This window comes from Ambystoma mexicanum, chromosome 3p, assembly GCF_040938575.1.
Source record: "Ambystoma mexicanum isolate Mex_15411 chromosome 3p, UKY_AmexF1_1, whole genome shotgun sequence".
In the NCBI taxonomy this organism is placed as follows: Eukaryota; Metazoa; Chordata; class Amphibia; order Caudata; family Ambystomatidae; genus Ambystoma; species Ambystoma mexicanum.
In genome coordinates this window covers 189,087,320-189,113,134 of record NC_090925.1, presented here as the reverse complement: position 1 = coordinate 189,113,134, position 25,815 = coordinate 189,087,320, and the positions used below count along the sequence as shown (strand labels likewise).

The following is a 25,815-nucleotide window of genomic DNA, read 5'->3' as shown; positions in this document are numbered from 1 at the left end:
CGTAATTAGAGGGGAAAGCATCTCTAAGGAAGCTGGGATACTTAAATATATCAGACGCCGACTAGCGGAAACTGAGACCCAAATAAAACAGTTACAGAGGCAGTGGGGGCGGACACGTCCAAACACGCGGAAATTAGCAAGAAAATCCAGGAATTCAATGAATTAGCACAGTCGGAGGAAGCTTTTCCGGCGCAACAGTACAGGGAGGGTCAGAGCCCTGGCAGGGTACTAGCGAAGCCGGGCAAATTAGAATCACAGAAGAGTGGAGTTCTATCCGTCAAAAACAGTCTTGGGGATATCAAATTTGGGGACGCTGACATAGTTGCCGAATTCTGTGCCTTTTACAGTCGACTGTATTCCTCCCATATTCCGGTAACGCAATGGGAGGTGTGGGAATACCTGGACCAAGTTGCGTTATACTGGTGTTCAGAGGAGGAAAGGGGTGGTTTGGGCCAGCCCCTGTCCCTAGAAGAAGTTCCCTCTGCAATTAAGTCATTACCACCCGGAAAGGCCACGGGCCCAGACAGCTACAAAGCCAAATTTTACAAATGCCTATGCCGCCAAGCTTGCTCCACACTTGCTAGAGGTATACCGACAGAGTTTGGATGACGGCCACCTACCAAACTTGATGCGAGAAGCGGTGGGGGTGGTACTTCTGAAACAAGATAATCCACCAAACGATTGTTCCTCTTACCGCCCTATATCCCTCAAAAAGATAAATAACAAAATCTTGGCACAAATCCTGGCGACTAGGCTGGCCCCACTGATGCACAGTTGCGTCAAAGCAGACCAATCCGGGTTTAGTCCTGAAGAACTACCTCCTATGGGCTCCGCAGGATGTTCAGACTAATGTCCGCTGTTCAGCAGGATGAATCCATTGTGGCGGCACTGCTGGACGCTACGATGGCGTTTGACTCGGTGGAATGGCCCTTCCTGTTTGCAGTATAAAATCAGTACTGTTCCCACTCACAGTGACCACCTCGCAGCTCACTGATGAGTTGGGATTCCAATGGCATGATACTTACTAGATACTTTGGTGTATATATAGCTAGATCCGTGCAAGAACTATATAAACAAACTACCATAGGGTGCTGAATCAAACCAAAGGGTCACAGGATGGAATTGCCGATCAACTTTTACGGGAGGATATCGCTGATTAAAATGGTGATACTCCTGCGCTTCCTTTATGTGTTCCTTAACGTGGCGATCTTACCCCCAAGGGAATATTTCTGGGAAATACAGTCGGAAATACTGAGATTTATATGGGTGGGAAGCCAGCACGGTTATCCTGGGAGAGACTGGTGGATCCCATGAAGGAGGGGGGCCTAGCACTTCCTGACTTCGAGGTATATTATGAGGCAGCACAGGCAGAATTTCTGTTATACTGGTTCGGGGGTCAAGCAGACAGAGATGTCGAGGTAGAGAGAGCACTAAGGTCAACCATACTGACATCTACCAGCAGAGCCCTGAGAACACCAAATTTGATAGTTACCCTGCAAATCGTGGGCTCACATCGAGCGCAAGGCAAAAGGTAAGGTCATCTACACCACGAACCTTCCGGTCACACATATATCAAGAGTGCCGTTGACGAGCGAAAAAGGATGTCGACCTCATGAGACACCTGAATATATCCAGCTTCAGAGACCTATTCCCAGATGAGCAATTCTTATTGATGGAGGAGATAAAACGTAAGGGGACACTAACTTCTTCTGGCTCTTCTCCGACAGGAGTTGAGACGGGGTTTACCACTGGACCCAGCCCGTCCGGAGCATGGATCCCAATGGGTGCTGTAGGAACAGCAGGAAGAGAAGGAGCTCCCTCCACAGAGGTGGCCCTCTTGCTCTTCCTTCGTTAGGCCGTGCCTTTGGCTCGGGTACCTGTCTCACAGCCAGACCCGGTGTCACCTGTGATCTAGTGACCGCAGCAGCAGTCATAGGAAGACCATCCGCGATCAATCCCAACTCTACTAGATCGTTACCTAACAGAATGTTAGCAGGGACATTGTCCTGAACCAGGACAGGAAGCTTTTCTGTCTTGTCTCCAATTACGAGTGTGACTCGGGCTACAGGCGATAATTAGGGAGGCCCAGCAGCTAACCTGGTGGTTCTCAGAGGAGCATCTACATAGTTCTTTGGCTTGAGCAGGGTCCTGTCCACCACTGTCATGCTTGCCCCAGTGTCTCTCAAACCAGTAGAAGGCTGGCCATTTAGGAGGACACTTCTCAAAAATCTACAGGTGTTCTGTGGGATAGTCGCCAGTACTTCCGCGTACTGGTCCCAGGCCCCAAGGGACACTAAGGAAATCTCTACAGGAGCACCAAATGTGATCCTTGTAGAGGAGGGGAGGACAGTGGCCTTCACCTCAGACATGGGGTAAGGGTAGGTCAGGCTGACAGCCTGTACTCCGAGTGCCTTACCTTTACACTTGGAGTCACACCTTTTGTGATCCAGAGCCCCACAGTCCCAACAAGTGCCGGGAGTGCGGGGTACGGTATTGGAACCACCGGGAGCCTGCTTTGCAGCAGTTGGACCACTACTCTTATTCCCACCCACAGATGACTTATCCCCACTAGATTTTTGGGTCTTAGGAGAGGAGGGTTTAGGTTTATTCGACTGTGACTGCTTTTGGGACTCCTCAGCTTTCTGAGAGGCCCCCTTTTCTTTGTCCTTGTCCTTCCCACTGGAGTCCTTAGGAGACACCCGGTGGGAGACCCACTTGTCAGCCAACCTAGCCAGCTTAAAGGGATCCAAAATGTTCTGGTCAGCAACATACTGACGCTGCTCCGGTGAACAGGCTTCAGAAAAATGCTCAAAAAACAACAGGTGTGACAATTCAACAAAAGTTTTCACCTTGTAACCATCAATCCACCCCATCATATTCATGTGCGCAACACTCACCCAGTCAACCCAAGACACATTCTCTCTTTTCTTAAAATCCCTGAACCTTTTAAGGTATTGGGTAGGCGTCTTGCCAAACTTGGCAATCAAAGCAGATTTCATACACTCATACTGACCCCTTTCTTCCACACTCAGTTTCAGAATACAGTCATATCCAGTTTGAGGCACTCTGCTTAGCAAACACTTAGCCCAATTTTGTCAACATCATGAATTGCACAAGAACGCTTCAATCCATTGGAGGATATCAGAACCCTCTGAAAACACACCAACCAAATCCTTCATAAATTTAGTTGCCGGGGACCTGACACTCTCACTGGGTTTCGCTGAAGTCTCCACTCGAGCTTTCTCTAGCTGGATTCTCTGACATTCAGTGTCCTTGTCTTTGAGTTCAAGATCCCTATTCTTGAATTCAACTTGTTGAACGAGCTCCTCCTTCTTAAGCTCAGCATCTATTTCCAACTTGCGATATTCAAAGGCCAATTTCATCCTTAATAACTCAAGCTCCAAGGAATTGCTGGGGTTCGGAACAGATTCAGTAGAAACCCGAGGGGCAGAGTCCTCATTGGTTTCATTCCCCCCCTCATCAAGAGTTTCACCGTCGGTCTGGTAGTCCACCAGGGCAGCTATCAGCTCAGCCCTAGACTTATCCACAAAGTCTAACTCCCTGGCTTCACAAGCACTCTGGAGAGTCTCTAAGCTCATCCGAGTCAATTTACCATTTGCAATAGACTCCATTGCTTGTAATGCAGTTATTTTGTACACACCCAAACCTTAATCTAATAAAGTGCAGATATTTTGTAAGTGGCACGGTTATACACTGATTCTTAAAACCATAAGCATCCCACCGCTGCCACCAGTGTAAAGACTGGTAGGGGGTGACCCCAGCCAAGATTCTCTATAAGGTAGCAATGGACGAGCAATCAAGGCCTAGCTTCTCAGGAGGTGATGCGGGCTGGTTCTTAAGAACAGTGTAGTCCCCGAACCCCCACAAAGGAATGTCCACACACTGTATTACTGAAAACACAGTCTTTATATAATTAATATTCAAAAGTATGTACACGATCACAATAACGCACTTTGTACTTGGAAGTCAATAATGATAAATATATACAGTCCTAAAGTGGTACCACTAATGTTATCCAATCTCATTAAAGTGCATCAACTGTACCGTTAAAATGTCACACAGATTAATAACGAGGAAAACACCAATAGAGATAGGCAGGAACGTAAGATGGTTGAAACAATAGGGAGAATACTGACCCCTACCACGAGGCACAGTTCTGTGTGAAGATCCTCCCACCTGGGCAACCTATAAATAAAAATATATCGCACAAGCACAGTCCATATGATCAATAGTCTCACTTCTTCCTATTAAGGTTTTACCCCCCCAATGTACCTGGTGGAGTAGAGGTCTCCGACGATGCGCCGACCGATCCTTCTTGAGTGACTCCCTTTCAGGCAGGAGCCACGGATCGTCGAGAGGTGTCGAGGACCTCGGCGTTCGGTGTCGGGGAATCGACGGCCCTTCTTGAGTGCGCTCCCTTTAAGGCGGGAGTCACGGGTCGAACGTCCGACGGTGAACAGGTTGAACTATGGCCGTGAAGTGGCAGCTTCGTTCCTAGCGGTGCTCGTCGACGACAGAGCGTTGGCGTCCTGCAAGGAAGAGGCATGCGTCGCACCTCGGTGACGATAGTTCTGGACTGCAAAGAGATGATGAAGAACTGTGGCCATGCAAGGGCGTCGAGTCGTCAGCGTCTCTGTGGTCTTCAGGTGGCGGGAAACCCACCGGTGGATACTCCTCGGCGCGTCGACGGTCGGGCCTTCTCCAGCGGGAGACAAGCGGGTGACAATGCAGACGAGAGCGTCCGATGATCAATTGAAGTTCTTAGGCAAACCGGAGCACGGCGGCTCCGGTTGGCGACGGCGGTCGTCGACAGTGGCGGACAACAGTCCGAGTGCTTCGCAGCAGTCCCCGTATCGGGTCGGCAGCCTGTCGAAGGTCTGTCTACCAGGGAGCGTTGGCAAAGATCAGCTGTGCACGATGGTCCCTCGCAGCTCGGGAAGAGGGCGCCTTACCAGGCCCTCTCTGGGTTAGTCCTTGGAAACACAGCAGCTTTCAGATTGCGAGGGAGAGCAACAGCACTCCTTCTCGTCCAGCACGGCTTCAAGGTCAAGCGTCAGTTACTCGTCGTAGTGGACTTCAGCTTCTGAACACGATTCCTAGCAGTGAGAGGTCCCCAGATATACTGTTGATCTCCCATTCATTCTGCTGGGTCACACTCAAGCATCCAATCACGACTACGGGCATTCATGCAGGCAGGCAGTCAGTCAGTCAGTCAGTCAATCAGGCACACAAGGTATTCAGGCCATTCACTTCTCTCCAGACACTCACAACAAGTTATGTGTATTGGGACAAGTACCGAGCCATTCAACAATCCAAGCTGCATTCATACCGGTTTCGGGCAGGGCTGTCTCAGTCATTGTGTCAACCACCAGATACTAGACATCCACAACACAGAATGCATATTCGTCACACACTCTATTCACCCAGATTGCACACACAGGAGGTACCCACAACATACATCACCGGGAAGGCTCCCGCTAGTCTGGCCGGGCCTTCACAACACCACCATATATGGCATTTCCACCCAACAGCCAGTCTGGGGGAAGGGACAGAGTCAGGGCTTCCCAGGACTTTGGGAAAACAAGGTAATGGGTAATAGAAAGCAAGAGGCCACCGGGGCCATCTTGTTTTCCATCAGGAATCAACTGATCCCCAAGGCAGGGACAGGGTATACCAAAATGGAGGATACTCCGCGCACCTGTCAAGTTCAGCATGCAGCTGCCACCAGCCCATACCCTGCTCTGCGGGCCACCCACAGGTGCCCAAAAACATACACTAGGGGCACAGGGTTGTACCCCCGCCCATGGGTGCCATAAGGGTATCCCACGGGTCCGTTCACCAAACCAAAAGAAAGAGAGCTGCACCGCCAGGAGACCCACATGAAATCCTGCGCGGAAAACACGACAGAACACACGATAAAAAGCAGTAAAGGACAAGGATACGGAGCCCTGTCCCTCCGATGCATTTCCAGCATCACACAGACCCTCAGGGGAAGATAAGGCCAGAGCAAAATAGGAACGGACATTGGGGCAGGTGGTAATAGAGGCGGTGTGGATCTACTGCTGCATGGAAACGAGAAAGGTGGCTCTCAACTCCAGATACAGGCTGATCCATTTTAAGTACCTGCACCAATAATACTACACAAAATCAATGCTGCACACGTTTTTTCCAGAAAGCCCTGACAAATGCCCGCAATGCTCTGTGTCCCCTGCAGACTTTTTGCACATGGCATGGGAATGCCTAGAGGTTAGATGGTTCTGGACACAGATATTCGAGACACTGGGTGAAATAATAGGGGAGGAAATTGAGCAGTCACCAGAGATCACACTGCTGGGGTACACTAGACACATACCCAAACATGTCAGGAAACTGAACTGACGGTTATTACTTCTGGCTAAGCGGCGGGTGGCTACGGTGTGGGGTAGCACTCAAATTCCCTAGATGGGGCAGTGGCGGGCAGATGTTTTATACTGTAATGAAATGGAAACAGAATACGGACAATTGACACACCTGCAGCTGAGACCCCAAAGACATCTGGGGACTATATACACAATACCTTATCACATGTGCTCGCCAAGACAAAAAAGCAACAGACCATTTTGCATCCTCCTCCTTTACCAGACCACAATGTCGACCCCTGAACCCCAGAGACAGCTATGGCTAAAACAATCCACACTCCACTGAAGGGGAATAAACGTAGTGAAAAGAGGGGTGTACTTTATCATTGTACTGGAAGTGTTCAGGGTTAGGGGTTGGGCTGTTTGGGCGTTTCCTTTTTTTTCTCTGGTTTTGTTTTTTCCTTTCTTTGGAACCGTCAATGTAACACAGACGGTATGCTCTCATTGAAAAAACAGACAATAAAAAGAGTAAAAAAAAAAATACAAATTTCAAAAAAGGGGGCCGAAGCCTGAAGAATTGTTTATAAAGATTAAGATTTCAGGAGACCACCAGGGGGCGCAGACGTAATGGACGCCTGAACCATCGTCTCCCTCTCCGGGTTGGAGAGACTGCAAGATTAATGCCCGCTACATACCAGAAACCAGCATAAAAAGGTGCTCGACTGAAGGAGGAACCGCCCTGGCAACTTTGAGCTTGTTCTCCCCTGAAACGGTGCAGGATAAACGCGTGAATTTATCTGCGCCCGTCGGCCCCCCTGCGCCCAACTGAAAGTGCAGCGTTGGAAAATGGCGCCACCGTCCTCCGTGTTGATGCAGTGGTGAGATCGGCGGCCGCAGTGAAGAAGCGGTACGCGGGCATCGCACGCTACAGAGCTGTCCCAGCTCTCCTGGGGACCTCGCGTGGTGAGCCCCCATTGGAACTGTCTTGAGGTGCTACAACGGAACGCGGAGGCAGCCGCTCCGCAACCGCCGAGACTCTGCAGGAGACGGAGCGGAGCATCAAGGGAGGTAGAGCGGTCGAGACCTGACCCTCCAATTAAGTCGCGGGAGCTCCATTTAGCGTTGAGCGCCCGCAGATCGAGAGGCGGTGCCCGCCCCGCTAGCGGTTCGCGCGGAGGATCCTGGGGGCATTTTTTCTTCACTGGAGGCCTTCAGCTTGACACTGTGCACCCCGCCCAGGGGGCCCAGGGCCGTAGGGGTCCCGGGGAGAGGGGCATTGCAAACCAGTGAGTGTTGCCCCGCGCTGGTTGAATACACTATCACCCGTGGGGGGGTGCACCTCAAGTCGCCTCAAAAGCCCAGGTTTCTTCAGTCCTGCGGGCTTCTTTCTGAACACAAGCATTACTCTGGCTGGCATTGCAGGAACCTTCTGACATTCAGTCCCAACCGCATTGGTACCTAACTATTCAATCTGCACAACACATCTTACTGGCCTCCTTCGCCGCATGATGGGAATACTGCTTTCCACCATCAGAAAGTAGTGCAGTGTCTTCCGTGCTCCAGCCCTTGCTCCTAACCTTCCACTCTTCGCCGCCTGACGGGGCACACGATCCAGAGCCTGCCACACACTGCTAACTACGGGCCCTTAAGCCACGGGGCCTGTACCCCGATTTTTTCTGCTTTCCTGAGCAGGTGAACTGCGAAATACGCAGTCGGCTCCACCGCCTGACAGGTGTCCTCCGCCTCTTAGACCATTGGTTAACAACAGTGCCGTTGGAGTGAGGGGGTATATTTGGCAATAATAGCCCCTGGGGGTGGTGTGACAGTGGAGGCAGCACGCAAAGCAGGTGGTGGTCTCCCTCCTCAAGACACCCAGCGGACCTAAAGACACTGAATGTAGGAGGCCCGGGCCCACTGCCCATTAACCCACACAGCAGCAGAGCGACCCTGGACTCCCCACTTCATCCAAAACTGGACCCACGCATCCTAGCTGCACTGCGAAGGTTTAGTCGCACGGATTCAGCCATGGAGATGGAGGAAGTCCAGAGCTCTTCAGACATCCCGGGTAATGACGGCGACAGCGCAACCAAATCAGATCACCGCCTCCTCCTGGGGGAAATCCGGTCGATGAAAAACAGCCTTACTGAAACGGTCTCCGATCTGCAGGCAAAGATGGCAAAGGTTGAGGATCGCCTAGAGGCGGTTGAGAATAATCAGCAATCGGTGGACTATCCAATATGGAGTATGAAGCCAGACTCAGACTTAGAGCAGAAGGAGCGAGATGTGGAGTCCAAGCTCGATGATTTGGAGAATCGTGAATGGCGATCGAACATCCGCATAAAGGGGCTGGAGGAGGAAAAAGGGGAAACTCCCTCAAGTTTGGAAAGCAAGGTGAAGGCCCTCATTTTATCCCTTTATGACGATACATCGCCCCCGGCGCTGGAATTCGACAGGGTGCATAGGGCGGGTGCCCTGTCTCGGGGCGCCCGTTCGGTGCTGGCCAGGTGCCACTACTATGTCCAAAAACAAGACATTCCACAGAAAGCCAGAGACATTATAGAGTTCCAGGGCTCGCGGGTTTGACTTTACCAAGATCTATCGGCGATGACATTGGCAAAGAGGAGGGGATGCCGCCCTCTCACAGGTTGGCTACAGGAGAAAGCAACACGCTATAGATGGGGTCACCCCTTCTCCCTCACGTTCACGTACAATGGGAAGGAATTCAGGATCACCTCTGTCGAGGAAGCTGAACGGGCTCGTCTCTACCTCCAAAAAATCGGCAGGGGGCCCGGATGTGGGGGATCGCAGAGAGCCGTCGGGCCCCCGCAAAGACAAAGAATACGCCATCGCGACGGGGGAAATCGCAGCAGAAATGGAAATACAAACGTCCACATGTACAGCCGAGATCCTAGTTAGTTTAAATCATGGGAGATGTTGACTCTTTGAACAAAATGCTCACTGAATTGTTAAAGAAGTTGCTGACAGTTATGTATATCTGACAACGCAAGGTTCCTCCTACTAGTTAAAAATGGTTTCTTGTTCTCTCTTCTCATGCATACAAGCAGCATTGCAGGTCACGACCCGGAGAGGGGTCCACCCGTAGTGGCCCTTCTTTATCAAGGGCGTCTCATTTCCATTGTTGTATTTCCCTATTGTTTATTCCTAACTGTAAGTGTGTTTTGTTCTTTTCCTTTTTAGGGTGAGAATGCACTCAGCAGCAGCTCACACAGGGATAGAGGGGGGAGGCGGTGGGGGGGGGCGGGGGGGAGTTCCTTTTTCCACTCAAGATATTAAGCTTTCGGCATATATGGATTCTACACACACACCACACAACATGGCATTTGATTTTTGGTCTCTCCACGGGGCAAAAGGGCCAGGCGAGCGAAGAGGTAGAGCCTATTACCCTCACTTTAAAGTATGGCTAGCTCTGATGGCATAGTCTTTGGCTCCCTTAACGTCAAGGGTCTGAACTCCCAGCAGAAAAGGTCAATGTTAGCAAGGCAGTTCGCTCAGTCCAAATTAGATGTCCTCTTTATCCAGGAATCAAAGTACATTAGTGGCGGAGAGAGGAAAATCTTTGGTAAAGACATAGGGGACGCAATCTGGGCATCTGGCTCACAAAAGAAGGTTGTATACGAATTGTTTGTTTTACAACTGTTCGAATTACAATTGACCGAATTGTGAAGGTCAATTGTAACATATATATGGGGGGAAACCCCCCACAACCCCCCACCCAACGCCAAACCCCCAAAACACACATATATATATAGTCAATTGTGAAAAGGTCAATTGTGACCCTTTAAATTCGATCAATTGTTAATTCGAACAATTGTAAACTAACAATTTGGGTAATACCCAAAAGAGGGGTGGCGTGGGCATTCTGGTACACAAATCTCTGAGACTGCAGGTTGACCGCACACATAAGGATACGCATGGGAGATTTGTTGCACTCAAAGGTAGATTAAGAACGTGTACTGTCACACTGTGTGCCGCCTACGCCCCAAACCAAGGTCAATCGAGCTTTATTGAGCCCCTGCTTGACTTTCTTGAAACATGGAGGGAGGGTACGTTGATTTGTGGGGGCAATTTCAATGTGGTCATTGAGCGCGACTGCGATTGCCACTCTGCACGACAAACTTCCTTACCCCCAAGCAGCCTTTAGGGCGACAGGTTCTCGAGTCAGCTAAGGGAACATCACCTGATAGACACCTGGCGGGTGACCAACCCGGCAGAAAAATCCTTCACCTTCTATTCCCCCCCACACCACGCCTTCTCCAGAATTGATTACCTTCTGTTAGGGACTGAGAATGAAGGCAACATTCTGGGAACCTCCATTCAGATAGTGGCCTGGTCCGATCATGACCTATGCACCTTGGAACTAGACCTGGGCCCACTCCCTACCCCGGACCGCCGGTGGCGGTGTAATGACTTGCTATGTAGGGACCCCATTTTCAGAGAATCCCTTTCTGAGGCCATCACAGAATATTTTGAAATTAACGACACAGAGGGTATGCTTTTGAACACAGTCTGGGAAGCGGGGAAGGCTACTATAAGGGGAATCCTGATATCAGAAGGGGCTGCCAAGAAACGGCTGCGGCTGCTCAAAGAGGGGGAACTAAAAAGGGACATCACTCGCTTAGAACGTACTCTTAGGGAGCAACCCGTAAGTGACCAGGATATCATACAGAAAATTAGAAAACAGAGAGAAGAACTCAAAGACATATGGAATGGTAAGGCCCTCACCCAACTTAAATATCTTAAGCAGAGATTCTTTGAAAAAGGTGACAAAGCTCACACGATGCTGGTGAATAGACTTCGCAGACAGAGGGAAGACAGGGCAGTTTACAAAGTTAAGGACGCCCGGGGTGTCCCGATCACGAACCCTCAAGACATAGTTAACCGCTTCTCTGAGTTCTACTCGGGGTTATACGCCACTGAGAATAATGATACCTGTTCTGATATAGAGGAATACTTAGCCCCCCTGCCACGCCCGCCCATAATAGATCACCTAGAAATGCTGAATGCCCCCATCACTGCAATAGAGGTGCAGGGTGCAATCTCAGCACTCAAAGCAGGCTCAGCCCCGGGACAGGATGGATTTACACCTGCCTTTTATAAAAGAAACTCCAGTACACTTGCCCCTTTCCTCGCCAAATTGTTCACTTCCATTCTAGAAACCGGACTAGCCCCTGAATCCTTCACTGAGTCCATCATTATTGTAATCCCCAAAGAAGGGAAGGACCCTGTAGACTGTGCTTCATATCGGCCAATTTCCCTAATAAATGTAGACGGCAAAATTTACTCCAGCATACTAGCTTCCCGCCTCGCTCAGGTTCTCCCCCACCAAGTCCACTCCGACCAGGGAAGGTATGTTAGAGGCCGGCAAGGTGCGGACAACGTTAGAAAAACCCTTGACTTAATGGCAACGCTCCGAGAAGCCGGGGAAGATCCCTTTTTATTATCAGTTGACGCCGGGAAGGCGTTTGACCAGGTGGAGTGGCCATTTTTAAGAGCCGTTCTGAAGTGGGTTGGGCTGGGAGCTGCTTGGATACAGGGAACAGAGGCTCTATACCGGTATGCTCGTGCCACGGTTTAGATCAATGGAGTTTCATCGCCCCTTATCCCTTACTAGGGGTACAAGGCAGGGTTGCCCACTATCCCCTCTCATTTTCGCCCTTGCAATGGAGCCTTTTGCTCAGGTTATTCGGTCCAACCACATGATTAAAGGAATCCCACGGGGAGGTAAGGAATATAAGCTAGCGATGTTTGCTGACGACATTCCTTTATACCTCACCGATCGATCTACTTCCATTCCCGCTCTCTTGCAAGAACTGTCACGGTATGGTGCCCTATTGGGTTTTCGGGTAAACCTACAAAAAACCGTAGCTGTCCCCCTTCGAAATAGCACTGATCTGGTGCAACGTCTGAAGGCAAACTGGAACTTTCAGGTTCATACTGACTCTGTTCGATACTTAGGAGTGAACATAACAGTCTCCCTGCCAGACCTTTTTGAAGCCAACTACACTCCACTATGGATTGCCATTCAAAGTGACATTTCTAGGTGGCGCAAACTTCCCATGTCCTGGGCAGCGCGCTTCACAGCCATCAAAATGAATATTCTCCCACGATTCTTATTTTTGTTCCAATCTCTCCCTGTCCTGGTCCCAGAATCCTTTTTGGCAAAGGTTAAGCGCATATTGTTAAGATTCCTATGGGCTGACAAGAGGGCGAGCGTCCCGTACTCGACATTAATCAAACCTAAGGAAGGGGGAGGTATGAGTTTCCCAGACCTAGGGGAATACTACAGGGCAACTCAACTTCGGGTTCTCCCGGATCACCTGTGGGAAAATCCCGAAAAACAGTGGGTGGCCATAAAAAATGACATTTTCGCTCCAGTCACGCTAGGAGAGTGGTTGTGGGTCTCATTGTCAGTCATGACAGAAGGATCAGGGAACACCCTATACTCAAGGTGCTGTGGTCTCTGTGGCGCCCCTCTCGAGCCATGCAGGGGGTAACCACCTGGCCCTCCCCCCTGAGTTGTATCTGGGCTCCACCAATTAAAAATGTATTGTGTTCCGTCCAGCGATTTCAGTCATGGTACGTGGCGGGTCTCAGCCGGGCGGGACAGTTATGGAAAGATTAAGTGTTTACCACCAGGGATGAACTGAAGACAGATCTGCAGGGCGTAGATGTCCCCCCCCCATGCTCTACCTCCAGTTAAGGAGCGTCCTGAGCGACACTAGATTGGGTGACTCCCTAAAGCGCTCCCTGACACCGTTTGAACACATTTTAAGTACTCCCCAAGCATCAAGAGGCTTTGTATCAAAAATGTATAAAACGCTTATTACGAGGGGTCTTAGTCGGCGCCCACAGTCAGAAGTAAAGTGGAAGGCTGATTTAGCCATAGAAGCTAGACCAGAGCTGTGGGAGAGCATATATAGAGCGGTCTGGTCATCATCTGTTTCCATGCAATACAAGATGCACAATGTTCGACTACTGATGAGGTGGCACTACACTCCCCTTAGGCTATCTAAAATGTTCCCCGGGACATCTCCCTACTGCTGGAGGGGATGCCAAGAACGTTGCGATTACTGGCACCAATGGTGGAAATGCGACAAGGTTCAGGTGTATTGGCGGGAGGTGCTGGGTTGGATCCGAGCAGTGGATGGTGTTCACAGGGACATGTCGCCCATTCTGGTGTTGTTTGGGGTGGATTCAGAGGACGAGGAAACATACAAATCATTGACGTATTTGCCACGCAATCTCTTACTAGCAGCAAGAGTGTGCCTAACTGTTAAATGGAAATCAGCAGTTCTCCCCTCAAAGAGGGAATGGTTACTGAAGGCACACGCCATATATGAAATGGAAAGCCTTACGACTACTGTCAACGAACTGCGGAGAAATGTTGATGCAATATGGTTGCCCTTTCTAGATTACTACACCGCATATTGGGAGTCCATGGACTAATTGGTACTAATTGAAATAACAGACAACGAATAGAGCTAGAGGCAGTGCCCCTCACTGCCGTTCGCTCGTCTACCCTCAAGGTTTTGAATTGCGTTTTGGTGTTGTTGCCTGTGGTGAGGACAATGAGACACTATCAATAATGCGCGACACAATGACAATGTGTAGTAGTTCATTGCTAATTCAAGCATTAATCCTGTCTTTTCTTTTTCAGCCTAATGGTCTGTCATGAGTGGTTAGGGGAGGTTGGGAGGGGGAAACGGGAGGCTGAATCGCAAGACTCCAGTCGGACAATGTTCCGCATTTCTTCTTCCTTTTATAACATGAATGTTTCATGATAACACTGTTGGAGAATACTGTGAAGGTAACATGTGTTGAAAATGTCTTGGTTCAGTTATAAAATAAGAAATGGCCAATAAAAACATATTTAAAAAAAAAAAGATTAAGATTTCTGAACCAGGGAAAAGGCATAGTGAACCCAAAGGAGGACGGCTGATATCCGAAAGGGGTCGCAACCTGAAGAAGTGAGATCCAGGGGTGGAAAGTCAACAACCCAAAAGTCCATTTGGGAAAGAACTTTGTATTTGTTTTGTTGTATACGATTCGAAAGGGGTTTACACCTGGAAGAGGGGGGGATCCAATGGGGGCAGCCATTACCACCCTAACGACCATATAAAAGGAACTTTTTGGTTTGTTATTTTACAACCCTCTAAGGCAAGAGACTTTTTGCAGGAAAAGAGACTTGGCCATCGAGGTTCTTGAAGGTTGAGAGCAGAACGGTCGCCTCGTGCTAGGGAAGCCCGAGAAGTGTGCTGTGCTCAGAGGTTCCACCGTATCCCATGCTGATAATGTGGGGAAGGGAGACCCCGACTGCATCTTGACACATTATTTGTGAACACTTCTTTCTTTTTTAAAAAACTTTATTTAACAGTTGTGGTACATAACAGTGCAGCAACACGACAATTCAAGCTGGTGTACATCATGGCTATTCGAAACAGCTTTTCAACATAACATGTATTATTTACAGAGCAGAGGTATTATTAGGCCTTGCCGGGCTACTGGTGGCTGAGTCCATTTCACTTAAGTAAACCCTGAACGGGGCCCAGATGTCCTTCGGTTTACATGAACTTGGCAGCGTCATTACATAATACTCCTCACATTCATTTACGTACATCAGTTCCTTGAGAAAGTGATTTACTTGTGGTGCCTGTGCACTTTTCCATTTTTGCAGAATGCACTTTTTAGCCACTGCACATGCAATGTTAAAGAGCCGTCTGGTCACCTCAGATCTTTTTCATATGTCCCCAAATAAATATTTGAATGGCGTGAGATCTGCCGGTATCTCCGTAACCTCTTCCAGAATTTTCGCCACTCCCCCCGCCAAAATACATTTATGTTTGGGCAGTTCCAATACATGTGAAACGAGTCAGCCTGGTCGGACCCGCATTTCTGACACCTGCCCGGGCTGTCTCGCGTGAATTTTGCAATTTTTTGGGGCGTGCAGTGTAGCTTGTTCAGCACCTTAAATTGGATCAGCCGGAGACCTGCATTCATGGATACTCTCTTAGCGAGTTCACAGTACCTCTCCCATGACCCATCAGTGATGGTGGCACCCAGATCTGATTCCCAGGAAGCCCTTATCATGTTCACTGTTGGAGTACTGGCTTGAATAGTCTTATACAGTCCTGAAAACACTGGTTCCCGATCGGGTAGACAGGGCCACCAGGCATGGGTGCGGTGGGGGCTCAACAGGGAACAGGGGCCATCTGGCCTTAAATGCCTTTCTCATTCTATAGTATTGCAAAACCATCAATTGATCCCTACCCATCCCCGTTTTGAATTCCTCCACTGTTATAAATTTACCATTGGGGTATATATCCTTGATTTTGAATTGCCTCTCTGGATCCCATGTTTTTTGCATCACTGTATCATACGTGGGTGCTATACCTGGGAAATTCCAGAACGGGGCATCTGAGTAGTATGCTGTCTCCAGCCCAATCCTGCGAAAAATCTTGGACCATGCATGCACTGTTGTGCTGACTGGGTCGAATGGGCATTCGTCCTTATGTTTGTTTTTAAAAATAACGGACCACAGGTCGGTTGGGCGTGCTGCGTGTTGTTCTAAGCAAATATGGGGCGAGGTGTCTTGCTCATCATACCAGTGTTTAACGAACTGAGCCTGTGCCACCAGGTAATATAATTCAAAAATCTGGTGCTGCTATACCACACCTTTGTTATAGGGTTCGACCATTTTTTCCCCACTTCATCCTGACCGCCCCTCCGCACCAGACGAACTCCACCGCCATGGACCTGAGTTTATCAAAGAATTGCCTACCAGGCCAAATCGGGACATTAGTAAATATATATAATAGCTTGGGGAGAACGACCATTTTCAGTAAAGCAACCCTGCCAATAAGAGAGATGGGAAGTTCGGCCCAAAAACAAAGTTTAGGGGCTGTCCTGTCTAAAAGGGAGTCATGATTATTCAAGAGTAGGGAGGCTTTATCTCACGACATGATCACACCCAGGTATCTCATCTTAACAGGGGACCATCTTAAACCGTGTGTATTTATCGGACATCCAGTGGCCGGGGTTAAGGGGAAGATCTCCGACTTGGGGCGGTTGGTTTTGTATCCTGAGTATTCTGCAAATTCATGCACCGTTTAAAACACAGGCCCCAGGTGCGTGTCTGGTTCCCGGATATATAACAGAGCATCATCTGCATATAAGGAAATGGATTGGGTCAGGCCCGACATCCATATGCCCCTCTGAATTTGGTGTTCTCTAATTGATGCTGCAACCGGTTTCACAGTGAGGGCGAACAATATTGGGGAAAACGGGCAGCCCTGTCTCATGCCCCTTCCCAGCTCGAACCATTCGGACATGGTGCGATTGGTCAACACCCTAGCCCCGGGGTTAGTATATAATAGCTTAACGCTTTGTATGAAGTATGGACCGAGTCCAAATTTCTCAAGCACCAGGAACAGGTAGCTCCACAACACCGAATCAAAAGCCTTTTCAGCATCCAGCGACACGGCCACCGCCTGGGCCTGCGGCTTAATCAGAGCCATGATACCAAACAACCTGCGGAGATTCAGAGCCCTGGACCTGGTAGGGATAAACCCGCACTGGTCCGGATGCACCAGCTCAGGCATGTAGGGTAGGAGTCTCGTAGCCAAGATCTTAGCTAAGATCTTTGCGTCACAATTTATGCGGGATAAGGGCCGGTATGAGGACATCTCATTTGACGGGCGCCTGGGTTTGAGGAGCACCGTTATTATAGCCTCTCTCATGGATGACGGGAGTGTCCCTGATTCCAAGGCCTCCTCCCACACGGACAGGAGCACCGGGTATATGTATAGTTCAGCCCCCAGTCCGTCTGAGCCAGGTGCTTTCCCGTTAGCTAGTGATTTTATCATTTCCTTTATCTCATCAACCGTTATGGCCTGATCAAGCAACAGTTTATGTTCTATTGACAATCTCGGGAGCGTGATGTTGTCTAAGTATTCTCCAACCTCATGTGGTGTTTTCAGATCATGGTTGGCATATAGGTCTGTGTAGAATTGGGTGAATACTTTATTTATACCTTCCTCACTTGTGGTTACCGTGCCATCCCCCGCCATTATGCTAGAAATTTTGGTGTAGTGTCTTTCGGCCTTCAACAAGTTGGCTAGAGTGTGACCCGCTCTGTTCCCCTCGCCGTATCTGCACGCTTTAACTGGGGTTGCCATGTACAGCAGCTCTCTAGTGGCCAGTCTGTTGAATTCTTGTAGGTTATTATTAATGTCTGCCAAAACACTATCTTCATGTGCGGCCGTATATCGCATTTCCAGCTCACCCAGCCGTTGTTCTATTTCTGCCAGTTCCACCCTGACCGCCCTCAATAGTCCAGTGGACTTGGAGATCAGTATCCCCCTCATCCAGACCTTAAACGTCTCCCATAGGGTTGCACTGCTATTTACTGAGACTTTGTTTCAAGAAAGAGTTCCACCTCTATGTGTAATGCCTCGGCCACTGCGGGATCCCTTAGAATATCGGGTGGCATACGCCACCTCCTGGCCGGGGGTTTTATATTTTCCAGTGTCATGTCTAAAAGGATAGGAGAGTGGTCAGATAGGGTACGGGGGAGCATCTCACTACTGTCAACCTGGTTCATAAGAGACGCAGACACCAGCCAGTGATCTATGTGGGACTCTGTGTCATGCACGGAGGAGTAGAAGGAGTACTGCCGTTTATGGGGGTGAACAGTTCTCCAAGCGTCCACTAGTGTGAATTGCGATAGGATTTGGTGCAGGACAACAGTGGTTTTGGTGGGGTTTCTGTGTCTGGAGGTGGAGTGGTCTAGTGTGACATCTAGAATGGTATTAAAATCACCCCTCCCCCCCCCCCCCCCAATACCACACGCTCGCCACCAGTGGAGCCCATCTCTTGTATTACATTTGTGTAGAAGTCAGGATCATCTATGTTCGGGCCATATGTGTTCACCAGTATCAATTTTTCTCCTGCTATGTTTCCCCACACTATTACGTAGCGACCCAATGGGTCTATCTTACTTTTCTCAAGTTGAAACCCAACCGATGGGTGGATCAGGGCGAGTACTCCTCTTGCCTGTGAAGAGTATTAAGTATAGTATCTTTGTAGGCCCCATCCCTTCAAAAGCTCAGCGTTAACTTTCTGAAGTGCGTGAGTTTCTTGTAGCATTACTATCTGGGGATGGTGTCGACTGACATAGGTCCCCACCTTTTTTAACTTGTCCGGTTGTTTAGACCACGGACGTTCCATGTAAGGAGCTTCAGCCTCGACCCTCGGGCCGTTACATTGGGATTAGCCATATCTGCATATCCACATCACTCCCCATATCTCACTGTTACTCATAAAAGTTTCTTGTGCTGCACTGCCACCACATTTTTTGAAGACTTGTAGGACTCTTCCAACTGAGTCCCAACACCCTAACTCCCCCGAGACATTTCCACGTTGCTCAACTGAGCTAAACATCCTGCAATACTTTAATCCCCCACCCACATCATCTACCCCAACTTGACAATGCTGCCCCACAAAAAACATTCCCTTAAACAGGTGGAGCTTTCCTGAGGGTCACTAGTTGCAGCCATCTGGCACACTCTAGACGGAGGCTCACGCTCGGAAACCAACAGTTTTTGTTCAGTTAGTCCCCGTTACATAGCTTCCAATTTTGTCTCGGGCGGCAGGCAGTCAGGCCCCATTTCAACCCTCACTCTGTAGGGTCTCGCCTCTCATCTCTCGTTTGTGGTCTCGCATTTTGGTTCGCCACTCGGTCTCCAGGGAGCAACGGAATGGAGGCCTCAATATACGACATAGTTTCTGTGGGGTTCTCGAAGAAGTGAGCCCTTCCCCCATGTTGTATTCTCATCTTAGCCGGGAAGATAAGGGCATAGGGCACATTTCGCGTACGTAGCTGTCTTTTCACCCCTTCATAAGTTCTCCTTTTCATTTGCACATTGGCCGAGAAGTCCGGATATATGTGGATTTTATTTTGTTCATGATATAAAGTTCCTTTTTCTCTCGACAGCCGGAGTATAGTGCCTCTGTCCCTATAATTGAGGAGCCGTGCGATTATAGTACGAGGGGGAGCTCTTGGTTTCGGGTGCGGTGCTAGGGTGCGATGGGCTCTCTCGATCAAAAAGTGTTCCGAGAAGGAGTCGGCGCCTAGGATGTCTTTCAACAGGGACTCTACTTGTCTCTCCATAGGAACTTTGCCAAAGCTCTCCGTTACCCCAACGATCCGGATGTTGTTTCTCTGGGATCTCGATTCGAGGTCCTCGCACTTATTTTGAGTTTTGTGTAGTTCTGTTTGGAGGTGGGCTATGTCTCGACTGTGTTGTGATATCGTGTCTTCACTTCCACTTATCCTGTTTTCCGCCTCTGTAATACATGCGCTCTCCTTTTCCACACGTGCCTTCAGGGATCCGATGGTCGCCACTATGTCATCCAGTTTTACATTTACAGCCATGAATTCATTTTGCACCAGCGTTGCCAGGCGTTCCATCAGGTCAGTCTCCTGTCCATCAGGTGTCGGTGGGTCCCCCCCAGTCGCCCCCTGCGGTTGCGAACTGGTGAAGGTATCCATCGGGCCAATCTTTTTCCCTCCTGCCCCTTTCCTCTTGTTGCGGCCCATGTGTTGTGACTTCCAGATAAGGATAGACTGTGTTCTCCCACGTATTGTTGCCCAGAGCCCCGCTACGTGGCACAAATATGGAGAGGGGGTGTTCCCTTATATGTCCGTCCTTACCACATGGTACACTACTTATGTACAGGAGTGGATCCAGCAGTTCGGTGTTGGCGGGAACCCCCCACGACCACCACTCCGGATCCTATGTTGGAGGGCTTTGTTGGAGCGTCTGGCAGTGCGCCCAGAGCAACACAGGAGTCTCGCTGTGCCTGCACGGTCTAGGGCCTGAGATCACAGGCGGATATTTCACACTTGAGGGTATATGTCCATTCTCCCCCGTAGTCAGAGGAATATGTCATGGTGAGCCTCTACTATGTGCTAATGTCATATAGGGTGCTGTAGGGCAGCGGACCACTGCCCCCCCGGTTCGAGGATTAGTACTTGTTTCGCCCGTATTCGTGGGGGTGATGCCTAGCGGGCCCAGTCCATAACTGTGCAGCACGATGCGGGGACACCCCCCCTGTCGCGGCTATCAACGTGGGCCGCGTGTTACACCGTTCTGTTTCAAACACGCCAAGTATGGGGTCCCCGTCATGGCCCAAAGACACTTACTTGATGAGTGAGGGGGGGTGGGCTCCTGCTCCATGTGTCTCCGAGCCAGATCCGCGTCCTCAGTGAAGGCCGCGGGAAGTCGCAGGCGGCGCCACGATGAGCCACGGGCCGGGGGCAGGGTCAAGCAGCAGTCACGGCTCCTTCAGCCGGGGAGCAGCCCACAGCCTCTGGGGAGTTGCGGGCAGTGCCGCGATGAGCCGCAGACCGGGGCTGGGCCAAGCAGCTAATACGGCTCCTCCAGCCGGGGAAAAGCCTGCGGTCTCTCCGGGCTTCTCCTTCCCACCCCCGCAGGCTCCCGTCTCCCTCCACGGGACACGGTCGCAGGCAAAGCCGCAGTTGTCCCAGGGCGGGCGGCCACTCAGCTCCTTCTTAATGAACAGGATGTTGCAGGCCGCGCGGTGCCACTCCCCCACCTCAGCTCGCCGTCCAAGTGTTCGTGGAGCCCACAGGCAGCCCCACGAGTCTCCGCCAGCCGCTGGGATTGCTGAACGAGATATCTCGCCAGCCCGGTTCCGGTTTTCCACCGTTCTTTCCCAGCTTGGATCTTGGAATCTCCGCCACCAGATTTTAGCTTTCCAAGTGAGTCTGGGACGCTTCTGACAGGATTTATATTTAATAAAGATTGTGCCCGAGCCAGAGCTCTCACACTAAGCGGCCATCTTCGATGTGCGCAACAGCGCCCCTTAACACTTCTTTCTTTCTTATGAATCCTATCCCACACTCTTTTTGTAACTAGCATAAGGATTGGCATTAGGTATTTCTTAGTATAGGCCTTTTTATTTGACAACACCACTAGGACTGCCTTATTTTCATGTGATGGTCGAAGCTTGCTCCCATCTTAGATTTAGGTTCAGATAAGGCGTTTATCTCACTCACCTTTGCAGTTTAATAAATACCCTTGAACGGCGATCACTTTTGTCCGTCTTTACTGTTTGTCACTATGAGTTCCTTGCAGTAGACACATATTCCACATTCTCACCTGAACTTGATACAGCAAAGATGGTCAGGACTGGCTTTGATGCAGCTCTTGATGCAAAGCTTAGAGGATGACATGATGAGGTACCTGTCATAGCCAGGAGGCTGGGTTTTGCATCGAATGCAAAGATTCACAAAGAATCTGAAAGGCTGATGAGGGCTTCTAACTATATCCAGGCTGAAAAACTGAAAACCTACAAGGAAGCTAGAGGTTTAACCTTTTTAAAGGCAATCTTGAGAAGGAACCTAGGCTGAGAAATAGCTAACATTCACAAAGAAAGTCTGATTATCCTTGTTTAAAAAAGGAGCAAAAAATGTTATTGGATGATGTTAAGTTCTTGTGCAACGACTTTGCCACTATGAGGGTATATGATAAGGGGCACAGATGAACCATACTCTCTGGTCCCCCACTAAGCCTTATCCTTATCATAGGTTCTGGAATGAATTATGTTTTCACTACCTCCCTATGTTGGTAAGTAATGAAGCAAGACATGCAATAAATGAGAATGATATGTAATATTAATTTTCTCTGTTTACTCTTTTTCTTCCATGACATAAGAAGATGGGTGAAAAGAAGAGAGGCAAATAGAAAGAGGGAAAGAGTGGAAAAGAGTAGAGACAAAAGAAGAGCAGTAACTAGAGGCTCCATAAAACAACATTGCCAGGGATGAATAGCAAAATATAAACCGCAGAACATGTCTCTTCTGTCACGTATATATTTGCTTCTGTACTCCGCCTTACCTTCCGCTCTCTGGTCAAGCCTTTTCTGGATCTCAAGCGTGCTAGTACTCAGTTGATCACGTTCCACCTCAGTTTCATTCAAATGCTGTTGGATCCTCAGCATCTCATTGTGGAGGTCATCCTGAAAAAAGGAGACATATGACTGAAGTAGTATGGAGAGTGATTCCTCCAATTACATCAGCAGAGCTAGGTTCCTCCTGTGCTGGGCCCAGTGGTGTAGCAGTGGGTGCAGAGGTGGTGGAGGAACTTAGGGGCAAAGATGTTGATTTGTGGGTGTCTGAATGAGAACTGACCATCTGCTTTCCTCCAGAGTAGGGAAGACACCCCATTAAGGCTCATAAAAAAGCCAGAAGATGAAAAGTATGATAGAAGACTGAACTTACTTTCGCCCGCCGAGCTTGCCAGAGATCATCTTGGATTTGTTTGATGGCAGATCCCACTTCATTTGGACTCAAGTCTTCTAAGCCACCACCAGCAGGAGACAGAAGTGCACTTTCTGGAGACCCCGCTGTGCTTTCTAGACCTGTAAAAGTAGGAGCCACAGCGATCAATAATCCAAGAAAAAAACTACCTCGATAAAATAACATTTACGGAGTAAAACAAATAAAGCAGTGCATACAAGCTTCATGTGAATTATATAGCATAGGCTCAAAAGACATGTGTAGAGTCCTGCTGAAAGCCACACTGAAGCTGAAACAATTCAAATATTCAAAAAGCTGACTGTGGCCCACACACATAGTATTTAAAATATTTAAAAAGCTTACTGCGCCCAGCACACGTTATACACCCCACCCAAAAATTGGCACACGAACTTGCAACTACATTCCAAAAAAAATAAAATGGATACTGTGATGAATCTTACAATGTTGTCACTGCTTCCGAAGGGGGATCCCCTTCCCATGAGGCCGCTTCCCGATAGTCCCCCTGGGGGTGGTACTCAACGGGTGGATCTCATGGGAGGGGAGACCCCCTTTGGGACCAGTGACGACCACATTGGGAGAACAAAGTATTCACACCTAGCACATGACCCTGGTGCCCCAGTCACCCCACTTTTCCTCCCTCTCCTCATTCCTCTTTACACTTAACCTCCTACCCTATCTACTTTGCTAAGACAACTCAAATAGAGAGTACTGAGATGATGCATACTAGTGAGTTACCATCTCAATACTCACTTAGTACGAGTAATGAGAAGAGGAGGGAATGCAGAGCAATACAGAGTACGCATTGGAACCACTTTCACTAGTCTAGTGGTTCACGAACAGCGATTGGCAGAACCGAGATAAAAACCAACGAAGCACTTGGTCAAACCCCCAGGAGGAACCGCGCAAGAGACAAGCCCGCTGGGTAGATGGGCAAAGGAGAGAGAGTCCAGGGCTGGTCCAGGACGGGAGGACTGTGCGGCACAGAAGTGGACTGAGACTCCAGGTGACCGAGACAGCGGGGAACCGCAAAAGCACAACAGCATGCTATCCTAGAGCAGAAGAAACCTGCAAAGCCGCTACAGGGGGAACGAGCTGCGTAAAGTTAGTGAGTAGTGCGAGTGAGCCCTGATGTCTCGAAGGAGCCAGCACTCATGTAAGCCACAACACAAGGTACGCAGGAAGCCACAGGGGTTCAGGAACTACAAGGAGGTGGTCGCAAAAGCCAGAAAGGCGAGTCTGGGACTCACACCCAAATCGTACATGGACTTGTACTAAGGCATGGCAGCAGAGTGAACCAAGTCTACAGCTTGGAGAGAACATCCAGGCAACGCTTCTTCTGTGCAATGCTTGGTGAGAGGGAACCAGGTCCGTAGCCAAGGGTTGGGGATCCATAGAGCTAGGAGAAAGCATTCAGGAAACAATGTTGCAGAGCGGTGAGAGGTAGCCAGTTCTACACCCAAGGGTCGAGGACCATGACAGCTTGGAAAGAGTATCAAGGCTGTTCCTCTTCAGCGCAGTAGCTGGCAAGGGTACAGTAAAGCTACTAATCCTGGTCTGGGACCCCAACAAATTGATTTGTAAGGCTAAGGAACAATGGGGAAAGAAAGACAGTTCTCACAGCCAAGGAGTAGCTGTAGTTAAAGAGAATCTGATCATAATAAGAACTGCCTTTTTTCCAGGGGAAAGGAGTCACCCCCTGGACCAAGAAGACATTACCTTTGATTTAGTTAGCTTAGTGTGTAAGTGACAGAGTTAGGATTTTGACAGTGGGACTTTTACTTTGGACGTTCTGACACCAAAGACATCATATAAGCAGCAAAATCAACGAAAGACTCAATTGAACTTTGCATTCCATGTCCAGCATCCTTCATGAAAGAATCAGTTGTCACTTTAGAACTCTCGATTGCCAGTCTCTGTGAAGCATCCTTCACCGTAGAGAAGTTAGTCTCAGGGAAGCCATCACCACCCCCTTACTGAAAATGATCTATACTAGACACGTTCAATCCACTGAATTACAGCCCAATCGCTAATGGAAAAAAACTATCAGAATCAACTGTTCAACTATAGTGATACAAACTCCTCCATGAAAACCAACAACGTTTCACAACTCTCAACGGCACAGAATCCACAAACTGTAACCCCAGGACAACAGTAAACCAGATGTGCTGTTCTTATCGGACCAGTTAGCAGTCTACAACACAGTTTATCACATTTAACCCACCCAGTTGCATACCACAAGGGCCCTGGACGAAACAGCACTAAAACAGCTCACATCATTCCTTAAAGTATAGACTGCCCAAGTCAGACTGGCAGACTTTACATCCTGTTCTTATATCCTGGACAGAGGAGTTCCGGAAAGCTCTAGCTTCTCCCTGTGGCTAATGAATACATGAAGCCCCTAACAGACTTAAGAGATTCCTTCTTAGCCAAATTCCAGCTCTAGGAGGACAATTCACAAATCACATTTGAACTTGCACCTGACCAACTAGATAACCCCATAATCATGATGTCTGACAACACCTATCTTAAGGCTGGTGGAAACACAGAAAGGATATTTTTCTTTTCCAATCACCACCTCTGAACAATCCCCTAATTTAATGGCAGGACTCAATCACAATATTCCCATAACATACCAAGACTGTAAAACAATGAGCCATTCTGTTAGACCCCAAACTATCCTTTGTATCCCAAGTAAAGTTGCCTGAAAATCCTGCTTCCAACTCCACATACTAAGGAAAATAATACCTCTGCTAGAGATGGCTAGAGACTGGACAAAAGCCCCAGTCCTCCTCAATCTTGAATACGGTAACAGTGTAGACCTTGGTCTCAACTAGACCATTATTTGCTCTATCAAAATAGAGCATCAAGTATGATTTTGGGTCTAAAACCATGGGACACATCTAGTAAACCTTGCCTTTGCTTTTAGGTGGGGCTCTCCCACGCCTCTTTGTTTTGACTTATGCTTCCTCTCGGACTCCATCTAAATCTAACCTTGTCCACGCTTGTATTTCCTTTTTAATTAATTTTTCGTATTTATTTACTCGCCTATTGATTTTTTTTTTTTTGAGACAGGATGCTGTTTTTGTTTTACTTG

At 48.9% G+C, this 25,815-nt stretch overlaps 1 protein-coding gene across 1 annotated transcript in view; it reads right to left on the bottom strand.

The window, feature by feature from the left end:
* LOC138580226 (centrosome-associated protein CEP250-like) overlaps positions 1–25,815 on the bottom strand; it is a 1,782,457-nt gene that overhangs the window by 277,810 nt on the left and 1,478,832 nt on the right. The window contains exons 26-27 of the mRNA XM_069650593.1: positions 22,683–22,822; positions 22,300–22,420 (exon numbers count right to left, since the gene is read on the bottom strand). Coding sequence (XP_069506694.1) covers positions 22,300–22,420; positions 22,683–22,822 — 261 coding nt within the window. The remainder of the gene's footprint in view (positions 1–22,299; positions 22,421–22,682; positions 22,823–25,815) is intronic.